Source organism: Musca autumnalis, unplaced genomic scaffold, assembly GCF_047663935.1.
Source record: "Musca autumnalis isolate F117 unplaced genomic scaffold, ASM4766393v1 scaffold_2, whole genome shotgun sequence".
NCBI lineage: Eukaryota > Metazoa > Arthropoda > Insecta > Diptera > Muscidae > Musca > Musca autumnalis.
The window spans coordinates 111,524,137-111,543,008 of record NW_027411755.1 but is presented as its reverse complement, the minus strand read 5'-3'; the positions used below and the strand labels follow the sequence as shown (position 1 = coordinate 111,543,008).

Here is an 18,872-nt window from a genome sequence, read left to right as displayed (position 1 = left end):
GCGCGATTATATTCATAGGCAAGTAAAAGGGTAATCCAAAGGTGAAGTGGTAGTGATTTTTTTTCTTTTTATTAAACATAGAGTACCGCTCCTGAACGAGGAAATAATATTTTGGAATCAATCTCTGTTTCCACTAACTACAAGTTATGAAAACTAGCCCCACGGATTGGTTAATCTGGGGGCCTGTGTAGATTGCCCTGTTACAGTCGAATCCTGGTGGATGCTAATTTGATCCTTAATGCTTAAATCCGCACAGTAAGTCAGACCGCTAGTGTAAGATTTCATTAGCCAAATGAAGTGTTCCAAATCAATAATTTTTAAACGAGATCGGGCCTGAAGAAGAAAAGAGACCTAGAGTATCCGACGAGTTATTTTATTTCCCGAAACTTTAAATAATATTATTATACACGGACAATTGCTACCAAAAAAAAAAAGAAAAAGAAAATACGATCATTATTTTTTAATCATTATAGTTATTTCCTTATTATTTATTCTAACCTATTTTTTTATATGTAATTTGGTGTTGTGTAATCCGTAGAGGTATACTTGGGTATCAAAGCTATTGTGAGGGCTGCAAACGTGCCGATTTATTTATATGATTTGGATATGTGTTAGCATAATAAAAGAACAGCAAAAAAATATTTTCAAAAACAAATCTTTAGGGAGCTCCTTCAAGGTTAGCTTTTAATAGTAAAGTCCATTTGATGATCATTAACCTCAAATTTTTTTTACGATCATATAGGTAAGCGTCAGCGTCGCAGTTACCACAGTTATTAATGCAGCATTAGCGCTGCGCTAAAATCTACGTTAGTGTGCCTCTTAGGAGATAGGATTCCATTTGTTTTTTTTATGTTTTGTGAAGTACTTATAAGCGTATAACATTTAGTGAAAATTAACGGTTAATAGTCTTGTCCTTAATATAGGACAATTATTTAAAGGTTCGATTAAGACACATTAGTATTAAGCCAGAAGGCTAAGTAGCCTCTAAGGATATAATTCCCTGTTAATGATTAAGGTCAAAAAGGCCATTCGGATTTAGAGTGAAATTTTATACATTCGATGTTTTCTTTGTAATTGCTTGCGTAAGCGTTCCAGATTTTGCCTTTTAATTTGGCTAACAAAAGAAATTAACAAACAATATATATACACATGATTTTATTGACTTTTATTATATTTAATTGATATCGTTTTTTCTTGTAATTATGATTAGGTTGTAGATCAAAAATTTAATGTTAGTTTTACTTATTTTTAATAAAAATTATTTATGCTATGAAAAGAGGATTTTAGACATGTATTAGTACGGAATTTATAAGGAAAGGAAAGGTAAGGTGGTAAAGTGATGTGATGTGGGCGGGTAGTGGGGTCACTGGCGGAGTAGTTGGACCGGGTGATCATGGTTGGGCGGGCGGCGGAGGACATTAGGGTGTCCTCTAACTCAAATGGAAACTATTGTGGAATGTAAAATTTGTTTGTTTGAAAGACATTAAAATTTATTGCAACGGGCCTTGGGACTGGGTGGTAAAGGGTTGGGACCTACCCTGAAGGTGGACAGAGCTAGCCGCGGACCATCAATGATGCCCCCTCGAAGTCGCGTACAGGGTCACGTAACAATATGGCGCCCAAACGAATGAATTCCGGAATATATACCGGACCAGGAAAGTGTAAAAGACCGAAACACTAAGAAATAGACCAGTAGGGTATGAAATAGTCAAACATATCCCCTTTGACCAAAGGCATACCATCCAATTTTCTCGTAGCCATTCGTGCTTAATGGCAGAATTGAAGTACGAGGAAATTGGATGAGAAACTGGAAGTCAAAGAAGGACATGCCATGTGCAAGATATGGGATATTTAGTGACATACTCAGGAAAGTTAAAATGAGTTATTTGCACTAGGTATTCGGTAATCATTCAATGAGATTTTTTTTAAAGTAGTTTCTGTAGAAAGTTTTTACGGGGAAAAAAGTTCAGTTCCATAAGATAACCGCCCTAGATATATGTTTAGGGGTCTGACGTATCTGTAGAGACGAACCAATAACTGATCGGGTCATTGAAGTGACGATTCAGATTCCTCGTAAATTGTATATTATTGCCTTTGTTTTCAAAGTGACTGAATTTTCATTTGAGTATATAGAAGCCGATAAAAACAACCGCACACATCACATTCCATCTTACTGACCTTCCTAACCTATAATAAGAAAAATATAAGACAAAGAATATTTGGAGTAGAATAGTTTAAAAAGAAAAGATTAACCTTTTGTTGACAGAAGATAGACGTTTGTTTTGATAAACTTTCCATAGAGCTATTGGGTAATGAGCGCTGGAACCAGGTCAAAATCTAAGGACAGAAAAAGAGTTAGACCAGAAGTATTCGATTCAAATAGAAGTACTTACATCGAAGAGAAGAAGAAGAAAGACAGTGCCGATAATATAATGAATGAAGAAGGTTTGGAAATGGATCAAGGGCAAATCCGTGATTTGTCCGAGACCATTATAACCGGGTCAACAGCTTCCAACTCCTTAGGTCCTGTGTATCTGCAAGGTGCTATAGGAGGTACTTCAGGACAGCAAACACCAAAAGGGATTTTAAACACTGGAGCTCAGGCCAAACAGCCACCACATGAAAATACAGGCACGGTAGTAGCAAGACCTAAAGTAGTAGGGACAAACCAGGCCAATCTGGAAAATAAAGTAGAAAGTGTTCAAAATGAGATGAAACAACAAAACAGACTTTAGGAGAATTATCCCAAGCGATAAAAGATATGGCAAGTTCCCAAATAAATCAGGCCCCGAAGGTGACCGAGTCCGTCCCTGGAAATGGTGACAAAAATCCTTTGGGAACGGAAGGAAATGGTGGAACGAATCCGTTACCAAGAACCTCTGTCGTGGAACAACCGCCACAAAATACAGTTCCCCCGAATCCAGTAGTAGATCGAAGGGAAATGAACACCATAAGGATAAATAAGCTTGGATTACTTTTCGATGGTAGTAGCAATGGTCTTAGTGTCGAAGAATTTGTTTACAGGCTAGAGTATTTTCAATGGCAATACAGGATACCGTGGAGTGAGGTAATTAGGGACTTCCCCTTGATAGTTACTGGGCCTGCAGAATCGTGGTACTGGCTGTTCCAGAAAACTCACAAATACCATGTTTGGCAGGATCTGAAACATAGTCTTCTCTGTCAATATCAATCCACCAGATCAAATTTTGAGATAGTTACAGAATTAGCCCAGCGAAAACAGCAACAAAACGAGACAATTGACGCATTCTTCCAGGCAATGGGTCAACTAAGGGCCAAGTTAGTGCAACCCATTAATGAGATCGACATGATAAAGATCATTAAGAGGAACGTCAAAGAGCATGTTGGCAAGATTGTGTATCCAATACCCGTCTCCTCGGTTGAACATCTTAGAGTAGAATGTAACGAGGCCGAAAAGAATTTCCCTCGGAGAATCAACAGTGCCGTAGCTCCACCAACACGGCAGTATCGTCAGGTTAATGAAGTTTACACCGATTTTTCTGACATTCCACCTAATGGTAACGTAAACGATGATATTGAAGATGTATCTGCTATTCAATATAATCGCCAAACAAAACCGTCATTGAGCTGTTGGAATTGTCATAAGCCCGGACACATCTTTCGTGATTGTGAAGCAACTGTAAGGACACTTTTCTGCTACCGTTGTGGAAATCAGGGTACAACAACACCCAAGTGCCAAAATTGTCAGGGAAACCGGCACAAGGGCGTGGAATACAAGGGGGGGCCACGTCCGTCGGAAAACCCCCGGTAAACGAACTGAAAAATATGAGAAAAGAAGATATCATTAGAAAGATCACAGAATCTAATAATATTAAAAACTATTCTAATTACAGACACTATTTACCATTAGAGATAAGACAAAGTAATTATGATAAGATAAGATCAAAAATTTTTAATTGTGATGAAATATCGGGTACAGAGTCCCAAAGAAAAGTTCCGAAAGTTAGGCAGAAGTTTTATGAGAAGAAGAAAAACATGAAAATAATAACAGAAGCCATAGGAAGATTTAGTAGCCGACGGGATCCTAGAGTTTTTGCCGAGGTAGAATTAAATGGCGTAAAAATGAAGGGTTTGTTGGATACCGGAGCCTCCGTGAGCATTATAGGAAAAAATTGTCAAGACTTTGTTGAACATCTAGACTTAGAATTAAAACCTATCTTCTCTAAAATAACAACAGCAAGTGGCCAACAACATAGGGTATTAGGCAAAGTAAATCTGAATGTTTTATACCGCGATGACCAACATGAATTAGAATTTCTTTTATGTCCTGATTTGGAGCAGGAGGTGTACCTCGGGATTGATTTCTGGAGGGCCTTTGAACTCGCTCCTCAAGTAATAAATGTTGAGGAAGTTGATATGGAAAAAATTCAAAAAGATTTAAGGTTAGAAAATGAAAAGTATAAACTAAATCCACATATTTTAACACCAATACAGCAACAACAACTAGATAAGGTAATACAAATGTTCGACACTTTTGAGGATAAGGGTCTGGGGCAAACAAGCCTCGAGAAGCATACCATCAAGTTGGTCGATGGAGCTGTTCCGGTCAAAGACCGATATTATCCGATATCCCCTGCGGTACAATCGATAGTATACGAAGAAATAGATAACATGTTGAGACTTAATGTAATTGAAGAGAGCGAAAGTCCGTGGAGTAATCGGACCACAATTGTTAGAAAGCCTGGGAAGAATCGATTCTGCCTGGATGCCCGTAAATTGAATAAGCTAACTGTTAAGGATGCATATCCGCTACAGAATATTGACGGGATCTTGAGCAGAATCGATGAAACCTACTACATAAGTAGCGTGGATTTGAAATATGCCTTTTGGCAAATCCAGCTTGATGAGGAGAGTAAAGCTTATACCGCGTTTACAGTGCCCGGCAGACCCCTATATCAATTTAGGGTTATGCCGTTCGGGCTCTGTAACGCGGCACAGCGCTTATGTAGGTTGATGGACCGAGTTATTCCGCAGAGCTTAAAAGAAAACGTCTTCGTATACTTAGATGACCTCTTGATAATCTCAAGTGACTTTAATGAGCATCTGCGGTTGCTTGGAGAGGTAGCTAAGTGTCTTAAAAAGGCAAATTTAACTATAGGACTTAAAAAGTCACAGTTCTGCTTCCGCGAGTTGAAATATTTAGGATTTATTATCGGAAACGGACAATTAAAGACCGATCCCGATAAAATTAAAGCCATTCGAAATATTAAAATACCAAAAAACCAGCGAGAAGTAAGAAGCTTTTTGGGTACCGCCGGCTGGTACCGGCGATTTATAAAAGATTTCGCCTCAATATCAGCACCATTGACCGATACACTAAAAAAGACAAAGAAGTTTGAAATGAATGAGTCAGCAATATCCTCTTTTGAAAACTTGAAAAAGGCCTTGACATCGGCACCCGTGCTCCGTCACGCGGACTTCTCTAAACGCTTTTATATTCAGTGCGATGCCTCTGATTATGGTATTGGCGCGGTTCTCTACCAGCTAAACGACAAAAGCGAAGAACATCCAATTGCGTTCTACTCGCAAAAATTGAACTCCTGTCAACGCAACTACAGCGTGACGGAGAAAGAATGTTTAGCTGCGGTTATGGCCATCAAGAAATTTAGACCATACGTAGAGATGATGCCATTTACGGTGATAACCGACCATGCCTCGTTGAAATGGCTAATGAATCTTAAAGATTTAAGCGGAAGATTAGCACGTTGGTCATTACAATTACAAGCATATGATTTCGAAATAGAGCATCGCAAGGGCTCGGAAAATATTGTAGCCGATATGCTATCGAGAGTCCCAATAAGTGTTGAAGAGTTGGATAGAAACGAATTGTTAGACTTTGAAACAGTGGAGTTTATGAGTGACGAATACTTAGATCTAATTCAAACGATAACTTCTAATCAGGATAAATTGCCAGATCTGAAAGTGGAGGATGGTTATGTCTTCAAGAAGACTTTACCTGAATCGGAAATAGAAGAGCTTAAGTGGAAACTGTGGTTACCAAGTGGGATCACACATGAAATTATAGAAAAGGCCCATAAGACACCAACATCAGCTCATGGGGGTGTAAGCAAAACGTTGGAACATATAAAACGCTTCTTCTATTGGCCTAGAATGACTATTCAAGTAAAACAATACGTTAAAAATTGTCAGACTTGTCAAGAAGTGAAGTCCTATAACCGAAACATGATGCCACCTATTGGAAAAGAGGTAATTACTGAAAGACCCTTTCAGAAGTTATATATAGACTTCTTGGGGAAGTACCCCCGGTCTAAAAAAGGCAATACTTATATATTTATTGTGGTAGATCACTTTTCGAAGTTTACCTTTTTAAAGGCAATGAGGGAAGCCACAGCAGGAAACGTTATTAAATTCTTAACTGAAGAAATATTTCATAAATTCGGGGTCCCCGAAATCATACATAGTGATAACGGGGCCCAATTTGTTTCCAAAAGCTTCGAACAGTTGACTAAAACCTACAATATCACTCATATAAAGACGGCATTTTATTCACCACAATCTAACGCCTCAGAAAGGGTGAATCAATCAGTCATCACAGCTATTAGAACATATCTTGAAGAAGACCACCGAGACTGGGATATGTACCTCTCGGAAATTGAGTGCTCTTTACGCAACTCGGTACATTCGGCCACAGGGGTCAGCCCGTTTTTTGCCCTATTTGGGTTTCATATGTTTTCAGGGGGGCATGATTATGTACTAGCGAGAAAACTCATGTCTATGGCTGACCATGAGGTCACCGATCTACAAAGACCTGAGAAATTAGAAATTATCAGAGCCAAGATTAAAGAAAATCTCCACAAAGCATATCAAAGAAGTTCTGAAAGATATAATAAAAGGGCCCGAGTTGTCAAATTTCGTCCCGGCCAGGAGGTCTACAGGCGCAACGTAGCGCAATCCGACTTTTCGAAGAACATAAATGCCAAGTTTTGCAAAAAGTTCTTGAAATGTCGTATTGTAAAACCAGTAGGTGAAAACATGTATGAACTCGAAAATCTACAAGGAAGGCCACTTGGGGTATATCATGTAAAGGACATTAAGTCATAAATGCAATAATAGAAATAGTCTGTGATATTATTAGGATAAGCATTTTTGTTGTGTGCCGTCCTAATAGTATGTAAGACATTTTATAAGTGCAATATGACTTATTTATACCTGTGATATTTTCTACCTAATCTCCTTGTTCGTGCTGTCCCTATTTATTTGCTTTTATTCAACAAACCGTAATTATACCCCAGCTAATTTATACACCCCTCAATAATTATAGATATACTCACTGTAGTTTAGAAAAAGTATGCTTCCCCACTTTCCAAACCTCCCTCGTAGACAATTACAAAGCATAGGACAACAGTCATGGATAGTAAACTTCGTCACCATTGTCTGAAAAGAGACCAACATAATCAGAAAGTATACTATCTTATACCGAGTATACTTCCCTAATATCCATAATGCCCTGCGAATCTCAGGGTGTGGGAGTTCCCCACGTTGGAACAAATCACAATCACCCATACCAACATAGAGGACCACCGCACACCATCCCTGGCGTCATCCTTTGCCATCGATGGAGTTTTGTTGCGGGGCCCTCACATACCCGCAGTCCGCAACTGCACAACAAGCAAGCAGCAAAAAAAAAATTTTGCGTGGACCCACCCTTAGGTGAGGCCAAAAACGCCCTACGTGGCGGCCTCTATTCCACCTTTTTACCACCCAGTCCCTTATTTCATCATGCTGGAGGGACTAGGGAAGCTAGTGGACGTTGCCTTGGATCGTCCACATTGCAGTGGTGGAACGATCCGGTCCACACCCGAGACAAATGCAATCAATTTTGTTCGTTGTAGTTTTGGGGACAATTTTAGTCCACAGTTCAGCCATGTCCTTAATTATAATTTGTGAAAGGACTAGGGCATGCAATTTGTGTCTTTTGGATTGGCCACATTGCCGTGGTGGCTCAATTCAAGATGCATTATTTTTGGATGTAGTTGATGGTGGGGGGGCTTTAGTGAGTGGATTGTTAGATGCGTTTTTTTTTTTTTTTATCGTTGGAGTGGGCCTTCTTCTGGAACCACCCATGTAGGCAGGAAGAGCCTCCTTTGCAACTGGGTTATGGCTGCGACTCTCCCCGAACCCGAGAAGACTGCTTCCGATGCCAACCATTTTGTCAAGCACCAGGATGCACATTGGCTTGGTCCAAAGAAATCCCACGAAGTGGAAAATCTCATGGATCCCACCAGGAACATCACCGTGCATTTCCAAATGGATGATGAGAAGACCTGGAAAAGAAAGAAAAATATATTAATAAGCTTATAAGTACAAAAATAAATTAAAGAAATAGAAAAATTGTTAATGTTGCTCTACATGTGAGAGCCGGCAAAACTGATGTTTGGTAACAATCAGCTGTTAACGTCAGAAGTACTAAAAAAAAATGATGTTGCCACTGTGTTGTTGTTGCCCTATACTGTTTGTTGGTATAAAAATACCCTTAAAAGGGAATCTTGTGCAAAAGTGCATTTAACCTCTCTTACTAGCAAAACCGGAAATGTACTTGAACATGATAATGAGCTAAGAGTAGGATTCTAATGAACTCAAAAGAGGGGAAAATTATTTAAAGTTATTACGGAATATATGTAATAAATAAGAGGGAAGTCATGTTTTTTTAGACTTTGCCAAGTATACGTGGCTCCTTCTAGAATCATTTGCTAAGTAAACCGTAATCTTTAAAGACATACATAGTCTGATGAAGTACAAAGTCTAAGTGCCAATATAATGTATAAAGCAAAATAATTTTTAATAACTAGTTGAACACTGCAAAATAGTTAATTGTAATAAACGAAAAGTGAGTTTTCTGTAACAAGAATTTAGTGAACATTTTTCATTTAAAGAAATGCGATTCCTATTTTAGAATGAAAAAGAGTGGTTCATAAATACCAGCATATCTAAGGGGTCTGACGAAATAAGCCCAGCGCGATTATATTCATAGGCAAGTAAAAGGGTAATCCAAAGGTGAAGTGGTAGTGATTTTTTTTCTTTTTATTAAACATAGAGTACCGCTCCTGAACGAGGAAATAATATTTTGGAATCAATCTCTGTTTCCACTAACTACAAGTTATGAAAACTAGCCCCACGGATTGGTTAATCTGGGGGCCTGTGTAGATTGCCCTGTTACAGTCGAATCCTGGTGGATGCTAATTTGATCCTTAATGCTTAAATCCGCACAGTAAGTCAGACCGCTAGTGTAAGATTTCATTAGCCAAATGAAGTGTTCCAAATCAATAATTTTTAAACGAGATCGGGCCTGAAGAAGAAAAGAGACCTAGAGTATCCGACGAGTTATTTTATTTCCCGAAACTTTAAATAATATTATTATACACGGACAATTGCTACCAAAAAAAAAAAGAAAAAGAAAATACGATCATTATTTTTTAATCATTATAGTTATTTCCTTATTATTTATTCTAACCTATTTTTTTATATGTAATTTGGTGTTGTGTAATCCGTAGAGGTATACTTGGGTATCAAAGCTATTGTGAGGGCTGCAAACGTGCCGATTTATTTATATGATTTGGATATGTGTTAGCATAATAAAAGAACAGCAAAAAAATATTTTCAAAAACAAATCTTTAGGGAGCTCCTTCAAGGTTAGCTTTTAATAGTAAAGTCCATTTGATGATCATTAACCTCAAATTTTTTTACGATCATATAGGTAAGCGTCAGCGTCGCAGTTACCACAGTTATTAATGCAGCATTAGCGCTGCGCTAAAACCTACGTTAGTGTGCCTCTTAGGAGATAGGATTCCATTTGTTTTTTTTTATGTTTTGTGAAGTACTTATAAGCGTATAACATTTAGTGAAAATTAACGGTTAATAGTCTTGTCCTTAATATAGGACAATTATTTAAAGGTTCGATTAAGACACATTAGTATTAAGCCAGAAGGCTAAGTAGCCTCTAAGGATATAATTCCCTGTTAATGATTAAGGTCAAAAAGGCCATTCGGATTTAGAGTGAAATTTTATACATTCGATGTTTTCTTTGTAATTGCTTGCGTAAGCGTTCCAGATTTTGCCTTTTAATTTGGCTAACAAAAGAAATTAACAAACAATATATATACACATGATTTTATTGACTTTTATTATATTTAATTGATATCGTTTTTTCTTGTAATTATGATTAGGTTGTAGATCAAAAATTTAATGTTAGTTTTACTTATTTTTAATAAAAATTATTTATGCTATGAAAAGAGGATTTTAGACATGTATTAGTACGGAATTTATAAGGAAAGGAAAGGTAAGGTGGTAAAGTGATGTGATGTGGGCGGGTAGTGGGGTCACTGGCGGAGTAGTTGGACCGGGTGATCATGGTTGGGCGGGCGGCGGAGGACATTAGGGTGTCCTCTAACTCAAATGGAAACTATTGTGGAATGTAAAATTTGTTTGTTTGAAAGACATTAAAATTTATTGCAACGGGCCTTGGGACTGGGTGGTAAAGGGTTGGGACCTACCCTGAAGGTGGACAGAGCTAGCCGCGGACCATCAATGATGCCCCCTCGAAGTCGCGTACAGGGTCACGTAACAGTCCTCGACTTATTACATAACTGTGTAATTACATGTTTGTGTTCGTTTACGTATACTAGCCATGGGAGCCACCGTGGTGCAGTTGTAAGCACTCCCGCCTTGCACTCAGGAGGTCCGCAGCTCAATTCCTAACCAGATTTTCATACATCTGCACTTTTGGCAGCTTTCATTTGCAGAGTATTTCAGCCATGAAAAACTTCTATACAAGAGCGGCGATAGAAAATAGTTTCCATATTATTGAGCTAATATGAATCGGCTTGCATTCAGTGATATGAAAAAAGTCTCCCTTGTCCTTTTGGGGATGTTCTGAAAACAAATATATGTATATATTGGACACGGGAGTCCCATGAAAATCATTTCTTAACATAACATTTCATTATAAATAATTTTTTTATTTGTTAATTCAGGGCTGAGGTAAATACATAATATGGATTTTTTATGTATGACTGACGTTTTCTCCTGGTGTACATCTATTTCCTTTTCCTCACAAAGTTCTTGAACGGATGTGAAATGGAATATTTACATCTGTGGAACAGAACAAAATACATATTATACCCCGGTTACACTATTGAAGGTTAACCCACTAGGTTTAATAGATCCAGTGGGTTAATCTTTGCTGGTTACACTTAGCTTTTCGAGGATATAAACTGTCAGCTGATGTTTGTTTACGTATACATACAAAATAACTAATAAAGTCGTGTTTTACACTTTTAAAATTTCTCGTATGACAATTTCTCATATTGGTATATTTTACACACAGGGATACATTTTTGTATCATGGTATCAAGCGTACTTTTTGTTTAAAAAAGTGTCTAAAGTAAAAAAATAAATAATTTTATGATTTTCAAATAACTTTAGATTATTAACTCCATAAAATCTCATGCGACCAATCGTAAACGTGTAAAACACGACTAACTCTGTTGCAAAAACAGTTGCAACTTTTGGTACTTTTTGAGTAGAGTTGGATTTTTTTGCACAAATACCGAATACAACACTGTATTTTTGGTGGATTTGTGCCGGATTTAAAATAAACCCAGTCGTGAGTGGATTTAATTTTTGTATGGCAAATCTGGTCAGATTTGACCAGATTAAGCAATAAATCCTCATGAAGTGGGTTAACCCGGCAAAAAGCTGTAGTGTAACCGTGCTATTACATACATTTTCAATTCTTAAATACATGTACTAATTACCATTCCATAGTCACAACGTTCGGCGAATGCACCACAAATGGTTCTGCATGTGGCACGAGCTTCCATTTTTTCCTACTCTTCTCTATCCTCTGGTTAAAAGTGATACCAACATAGGTATACAGTCATTCTTCTTGAAAGGCGTGACTGCGATGTGGATCTAATGGAATGTTGAAATAAGCACCTTTGCCCATCGTATCTATTATTTTTTTATATTTTTAATTTCCATCTGTTTGTATGTGGATGATTTATTGTGAAAACAACGGTTGACAAAAAGTATACATAGAGATAGACAGTGGGTAAATACCCAATGGGTAAATACCCGCAAAATTGGGTAAATACCGGATAAATACCCATTTGTGGGTATTTATTTGGGTATTTACTATATTGAATCGCCAATACAACATCTTAGACCCTATTTCTGGGTTTATGTTATGAAATCGTTTCAAAAAATACCCGAGTATTTACCCAAGTGTTGGGTAAAAACTCATTAACTGGCGAAACACTTGACGTAGGCTGACAAAATTTGACTCAAATCTTACTTATATCTAGAGAATAACGCGCACTGAAAATGGGGTCTCTGGGCCCATAGTTTGATATAGACCCCATATAACCGTACCTCCCGATATAAGGTATTTTTTGTCTATTAGCCACATTTTACAATAAAATTGGCTGTAGTTTGGCACAGTGAGTTCTCAATGTGTAGAAAATATCCTTGCAAAAATTTGTCAACATAGGTCCACGTTTTCTAATAGCCCCCATATAGGGGTGCCCCGATTTCGAGTATTTACCCAAATGTTGACGTAGGCTGACAAAATTCGGCTCAAAACTTTCTTTTATCAATAGTATTAAAAGTATTGAAAATGGAGTCCCTGGGTCCATGTTTTGGCATAGCCCCCATATAGCCGTACCTCCCGATACATATTAGCCTCATTTTACAATCATACTGACTGTAACTTGGTACAGTTAGTTCCCCATATGTATAAAATATCCTTGCAAAAAATTGTCGATGTAGTTCTACGTTTTCTTGTAGCCCCAATATGGGGAAATCGGGAAGTACGGCTATATGGGGGCTATATCAAAACGTGGACCCAGAGACCCCATTTTCAATACAAGATGTTCTCTTGATATAAGTAAGATTTCAGCCAAATTTCGTCAGCCTACGTCAAGTGCTTCGGCAGTTAAAGAGTTTTTATTTATTTATTTATTTATTTTTCAAAAACTTGCCACCAGGCGGATATGCCCATTTTATTTGGTTGCAAGCAAGCTACATTGAATATTAAACTACATATATAAACAAAAAATGAATACAAACATATATCAATTATACAGTAAATGATGTTAAAATTGAATTAAGAATATAAAATTGAACTTAATAAATTAAAAATAAAACTTAAACTAAAATCCCAATTAGGAAGTCTTCAATAAGAATGCTACACCGCAGAAATAAACGGATTTGTACTACTAAAATTACGTCCTCTCCTGAAGAAATCTTAATACAAGTTAGTAAAAACTTATAAAAGCTCGAATATTTTAGGAAAGGAAGGAAAATTACAACATTGTATACTTTGATCAAAATTTACAATATAGAAGCAAATATCGCAAGTATTTAAATGTATAAAAAAAATGTTTTATGTACAAAGTTCCATATATTTAGCCTTGAAGCGTTTAACAGAATACGAAAATGACTTAAGTGAGGTTGGTAGGACATTATAGAGTCGTGCAACTCTGACGTGGAAGGACCGATTTAAATACGAGTTCAGACGGGGTATGCGAAGTTGGGGATTTCTTGTAGATCTACCAAAGTGGAACAGTCTTATTAAATAAGTAGGTTTCTTAAATTTATGAACTTTGTAAAAATGCAACAATAATCGTGTATTGACATAATTTGAAAACGAACACCCTAAAAATCGAATAACATAGCCGGACATGTGTTGACGTCCTTTTATAGAAAGGTTTGGGTAAATACTCGAAATCGGGGTACCCTTAAATGGGGGTTAGTAGACAACGTGGACCTATGTTGAAAAATTTTTGCAAGGATATTTTCTACATATTGAGAACTCACTGTGCCAAATTACATCAAATTTGGTTGTAAAATGTGGCTAATAGATGAAAAGTACCTTAAATCGGGAGGTACGGCTATATGGGGGCTATATCAAAACATGGACCCAGGGACTCCATTTTCGATACCTTTAATACTATTGATATAAGCAAGTTTTAAGCCAAATTTTGTCAGCCTACGTCAAGATAAAGAGTTTTTACCCAATATTTAGGTAAATACTGGGAATCGGGTTACCCTTATATGGGGGCTATAAGAAAACGTGGACCTACGTTGACAAATGTTTGCGAGGATATTTTATACTCATTGAGGACTCATTGTGCCAAATTACAGCCAATTTTGTTGTAAAATGTTGCTAATAGGTGAAAAATACCACCCAGGGACTCCATTTTCAATACCTTTAATACTATTGATATAAGAAAGTTTTGAGCCAAATTTCGTCAGCCTACGTCAAGTGGTTCTACAGTTAAAGAGTTTTTACCCAACATTTGGGTAAATACTCGGGTATTTACCCACTTGTTTAAAGTATTGTAAAACTGTCCATTTTGAAACGATTTCGCAGCCTATACCCAAGAATTGGGTGTAAGATGTTATATTGGCGATTCAATATAGTAAATACCCAAATAAATACCCACAAATGGGTATTTACCCGGTATTTACCCACCGTGTGGGTATTTACCGGGTAAATACCCGGTAAATACCATCTGTAAGTATACACAATGAGAACCAATGACAAAACGTCATATACATTTTGACACTAGTATTACGGGTGAATCTAATCAGCTGGGACTTGCTTTTACCTGTATTATTGTACCATGGTCTTTCCCAAGGTAAATTTATAGAAGGTATGTGCATGAATTACAACAACTAACAAATTTACAAAAACAACATTGATGGTATTGAAAATTAATTGTCAAAGAAAATATTGAATAATAGGGTCGTTCCAAAAATTTCCTCAGGACAAACATAAATACATTTTGAAAATCCTCTAAAATAGAACAAATTTGAATGACAATGTAAATATAAAGCATTCAGAACTGTGGTAGGTCATTTTTACTACAAGTTTAGGAAGAAAAACAGTATTTTATGGAGGCAAATTTCGAAGTTTCAAATTTCATGAGTAGACCCTATTACATTTTGAAAACTAAATTTACAAAAAAAGTAAGAATACAGCTGATTGTCACTTCTACCTTCTATAAATGTACCTTGGTCTTTCCCAAGTCCGTGGTTAGTCTGTGTTTAGACACACAAATTTCTCGGGAAAGTAAATTAAGTTTTTTGGGAGAGAGCGGAGAGGAAAGAGCTCCTCAATACCCTTTTCCTACCCCCTATTGCCTTAAAACTGAATTTACTTTCCCGAGAAATTTGTGTGTCTAAACACGGACTTAGACACACAAATTGCTCGGGAAAGTAAATTCAGTTTTTAGATAATAGGGGGTAGGAAAGAGTATTGAGGAGCTCTTTCCTCTCCGCTCTTTCCCAAAAAACGCAATTTACTTTCCCGAGAAATTTGTGTGTCTAAACACAGACCAAACAACATAAGAATAAAAATATTTGCAAACATCAGCACATCAGCACAGTTGCCTGTAAATGAGTTGTTGGAATTTATTTAAAATTCCTTTTTTTAGGAATACAATGCTTGTCGTTTAACTGCACCCTGTGCATAGGTGCATACCTTTTCGTCAGATGCTCCCAATACAGCCGCATATTCTTCCTCCAGTTCCTTTTCTTCTTCCAAGACATCTAACATTGTAACGCTGGATTCGTCCAAAACATTTTTTCCCACTTCCGGTACATCTACATCAGTTATTTCGACTTTATTTATGTTTGCCATAGCTTGGATATGAAATAGACACACAACAAATTTATTTTTCCCACTAAGCGAAGATAAACTACGTATTGAATTTCGTTTGCGAATGATAAAATTTCTCTACTCCGATACCAAACAACAAAAATCTGCAATAACAACAAATTATATTTGGCGGTCACAGTGTTGTAATCGTCAATTTTTTCGAATGCTATACCAATTTCAAAGCATAGCACCTTATTTTGAAACATATGGCAATCGTATCTTACCGCTCGAGGTAAATATATTTTATTGGACCGACACCAAGATGTTTAAACAAATATATAAATTGAAAATCTATCCAAAGTTTAATTGCATAAATTTATAGAGAGAGCTCTGCAAAAAATCATAAGAATAGCAAGTCGTTTTTACATTACATTACTGCTACGCGATTGCATATACGATTTATCATACGACAATAGAGGCACATTAAACGCATTTTACACTTGCATTTAAAACAGGTGTTTTGGGAATTTACGTCATTTATTTGACATATATGGTCTGTTCCTTTACTAGGCGTTTACACCAGACAGTTTTTCTTCAAATACAACTCTGATTTACTAACACTTACCCTGCGTTTACAAATGACAGGACAGTTGGCTTCATGTATTGATTGTCAAAATCCCACAACTTGCCTGTGTGACGTAGGCGTCCCGACAACTGCAAAAACAGTTGTAAAATTTTGAATGAAAATCATCGACATCTTTTTGTTTTCCGTTCACATATTTCGTTTTTGTTCATGTTCTTTTGTTTTGAACACATTTCAATTATTATCTCACTTATTTTTACAAAAAATGCCAAAAATTTGTCTTCCTTACTGTCTCTGAAAAAATTATGGACAGCTGGAAGACAAACGACAAATGTATGTATGTGTTAGTAAATCAGAGTTGTATTTGAAGACAAACTGTCTGGTATAAACGCCTAGATACAAACATTTGTCGGCTGTCTTCCATATGTCCATCATTTTTTTCACGGACAGTCGGGTTAACAAATATTTGACATTTTTGTAAAAATAAGTGAAATATAAAGTGAAATGTGTTGAAAACAAAAGAATATGAACAAAAACAAAATATGTGAACGGAAAACAAAAAGAAATCGAAGATTTTCATTCATAATTTTACAACTGTTTTACGTCTTTACGTCTCACAGGCAAGTTTTGGGTTTTTGACAATCAATACATGTACTCAACTGTCCTGTCATTATATAAACGCAGGGTTAAGCTGAGCACTCACCTATCAGTCTGCCGGACAGCATTTGTAATAGTATGTGTAAATTTTCGAAAATTTGAGAATGTTTGTGTGACTTTTTCAAGACTGATGAAAATCAAAATAGTTAAGGTTAAGTTTATTGCATGGCACAAATATCCAGATAGTGGCATCGTAAAATTTTGAATAAGTTATGTCAAAACTTTCTTTATGTTGTTGGGGAAATTACAACAAAAATAATTTTTTTTATAAAGGGATTTGACTTTTCATATTCGATCAGATGGTGTGAGACCACTACCTGGTAGTTCTGCCATGGTTTATTGAGACTTATCCTTGGTTTACATTTACGAAATCCACTCGATTTTAACTGTCAAATCCATACGTTAAACATCAAATGAAATCCAATGGACTTCAAATGAGATTTCATTTGACGTCCGAGCTATGGAATTGACAGTTGAAATCGAGTGGATTTCGTAAATGTAAACTTAGCATTATAATGCCAAAAATTTACATAAAAAATAACAAACGAGAGGATAACTTAAAACTATAAAGTATTGTTTTAATTTTAATAAATTGGGTATGTTAACAAACTGACATAAGCTTTGTTCCTTTACTTCTTTAATGGTAAGGGTGGTGAAAGAGAAAAATGTCAAAATTGCTCAAAATTGCTCTCTCATGAACATTTTTACCAGAAAGTAAAGGAACGGAAAAATGGGAGATCTGGCAGCAATATCAAAAAGAAACATAAAAAATCAATTTTCGTCTTTTATTTCACAGTTTTTAATTTAGTTTTGTCAGCGTTCGACTTTTTGTTCTGTTTTCGTCCATTTTTTTTAATTGTGAAATAATCGTCAAACAAAAGTCGAAAAATCAGTTCTGCCATTTTTACCTGCAGAAATTTTGCTGGTAGCCTGTGGTAGAAGAGAAAGCCATTTTCGCACTCTCTCCACTCTCACTCTCTTAAAAATTGCTTTCAGTTTTGCCACTTTTCGGAGTTAAGGAACGCTTTGCAGGTTAAAAATGGTAAGAAATGGCAAAAATGGTAACCTCAGGTAAGTAAAGGAACACAGCTATAATAACAACGATGTAAATATATTCTGCGGATGACAATAATTAAGGACAGAACAGAATCAATCGTCGTTTGTTTTGCTTGCTTCCCCAAATGTCAAATTATAAAGGAATGCCAGAGCCTCTTTGCAAATCCGCCCCTTTAGGAGGCTCTGGCATTCCTTTATAATTTGACATTTGGGAAGCAAGCAAAGCAAGCGACGATTTATTCTGTTCTGGCCTTTAGGCTTTAATATGCTCGCTCCCGGCATATGTATTGGCTAGTAGAGCTTTGTCTACGATTAGGGTTCTTAAAACTAAAAAATATGTTTTAACTTAAAAACTAAAATAAAAAGGTATCCTAACCCCTGTGTGTGCCGGGAGTTGGAGACGAATAAAAATGTCTACCAGGAAAATTGCAATTGGGGATAAATAATTAGTATTTGACCAACTAAAAGGCACTTCTGAATTAAAAATATCACGCATAATATTTCCTTCGAAATTTTGAAGACTCTGAACAAATCTGTGTACCATTTGGAGCGAATATTCGGAGATCATTATAACCGAAGAAGACTCATATAAGTAATTATTAGAAAATCGTTTATGTCGAGTTTTATAGTTCCTTCCTATGCACTTCCGAATTAAGTTCCTTTCAAAAATTTCCAATTCTTTCATAACAGTCGGTGAAATTGTGAACCACTACGCAAATGTTTATTATTAAATAAAGTTGCAAAAGCTCCCTTCATATTTGCTCTGTTCCAGAACCTGCACGAATCTACTATTTTTTACTACGATAAAAATTTTTCCTTTATTTATTTCTTGATTTTAGTTTGGCTTTAGGTCAGAAAATAAAAACAATAGAGTTTGTTTTTTATTTTATTTTTATTGTTCCAATATTTCGATCT

The 18,872-nt window shown here is 36.4% G+C and overlaps 1 protein-coding gene and 2 long non-coding RNA genes across 3 annotated transcripts; all 3 read right to left on the bottom strand.

Annotated features, from left to right (window-relative positions):
* Positions 1 to 2,082: 2,082 nt before the first annotated feature.
* LOC141394490 (uncharacterized) lies at positions 2,083 to 7,456 on the bottom strand. The gene is made up of 4 exons (XR_012410443.1): positions 7,332 to 7,456; positions 2,394 to 2,678; positions 2,254 to 2,337; positions 2,083 to 2,187 (listed from the first exon to the last, which is right to left on the bottom strand). It is a non-coding gene; the product is annotated as an uncharacterized lncRNA (long non-coding RNA).
* A 3,538-nt stretch (positions 7,457 to 10,994) lies between these two features.
* On the bottom strand, positions 10,995 to 12,137 carry LOC141393030 (uncharacterized). Its single transcript, XR_012409982.1, has 2 exons — positions 11,814 to 12,137; positions 10,995 to 11,148 (listed from the first exon to the last, which is right to left on the bottom strand). It is a non-coding gene; the product is annotated as an uncharacterized lncRNA (long non-coding RNA).
* A 3,322-nt stretch (positions 12,138 to 15,459) lies between these two features.
* Positions 15,460 to 16,011, bottom strand: LOC141393029 (putative E3 ubiquitin-protein ligase UBR7). The gene is made up of 2 exons (XM_073965976.1): positions 15,946 to 16,011; positions 15,460 to 15,825 (listed from the first exon to the last, which is right to left on the bottom strand). Exon 2 carries the CDS (start codon positions 15,701 to 15,703, stop codon positions 15,494 to 15,496), a length of 210 nt encoding a protein of 69 aa, XP_073822077.1. The 5' UTR covers positions 15,704 to 15,825; positions 15,946 to 16,011; the 3' UTR covers positions 15,460 to 15,493.
* Between the last annotated feature and the right edge of the window lie 2,861 nt (positions 16,012 to 18,872).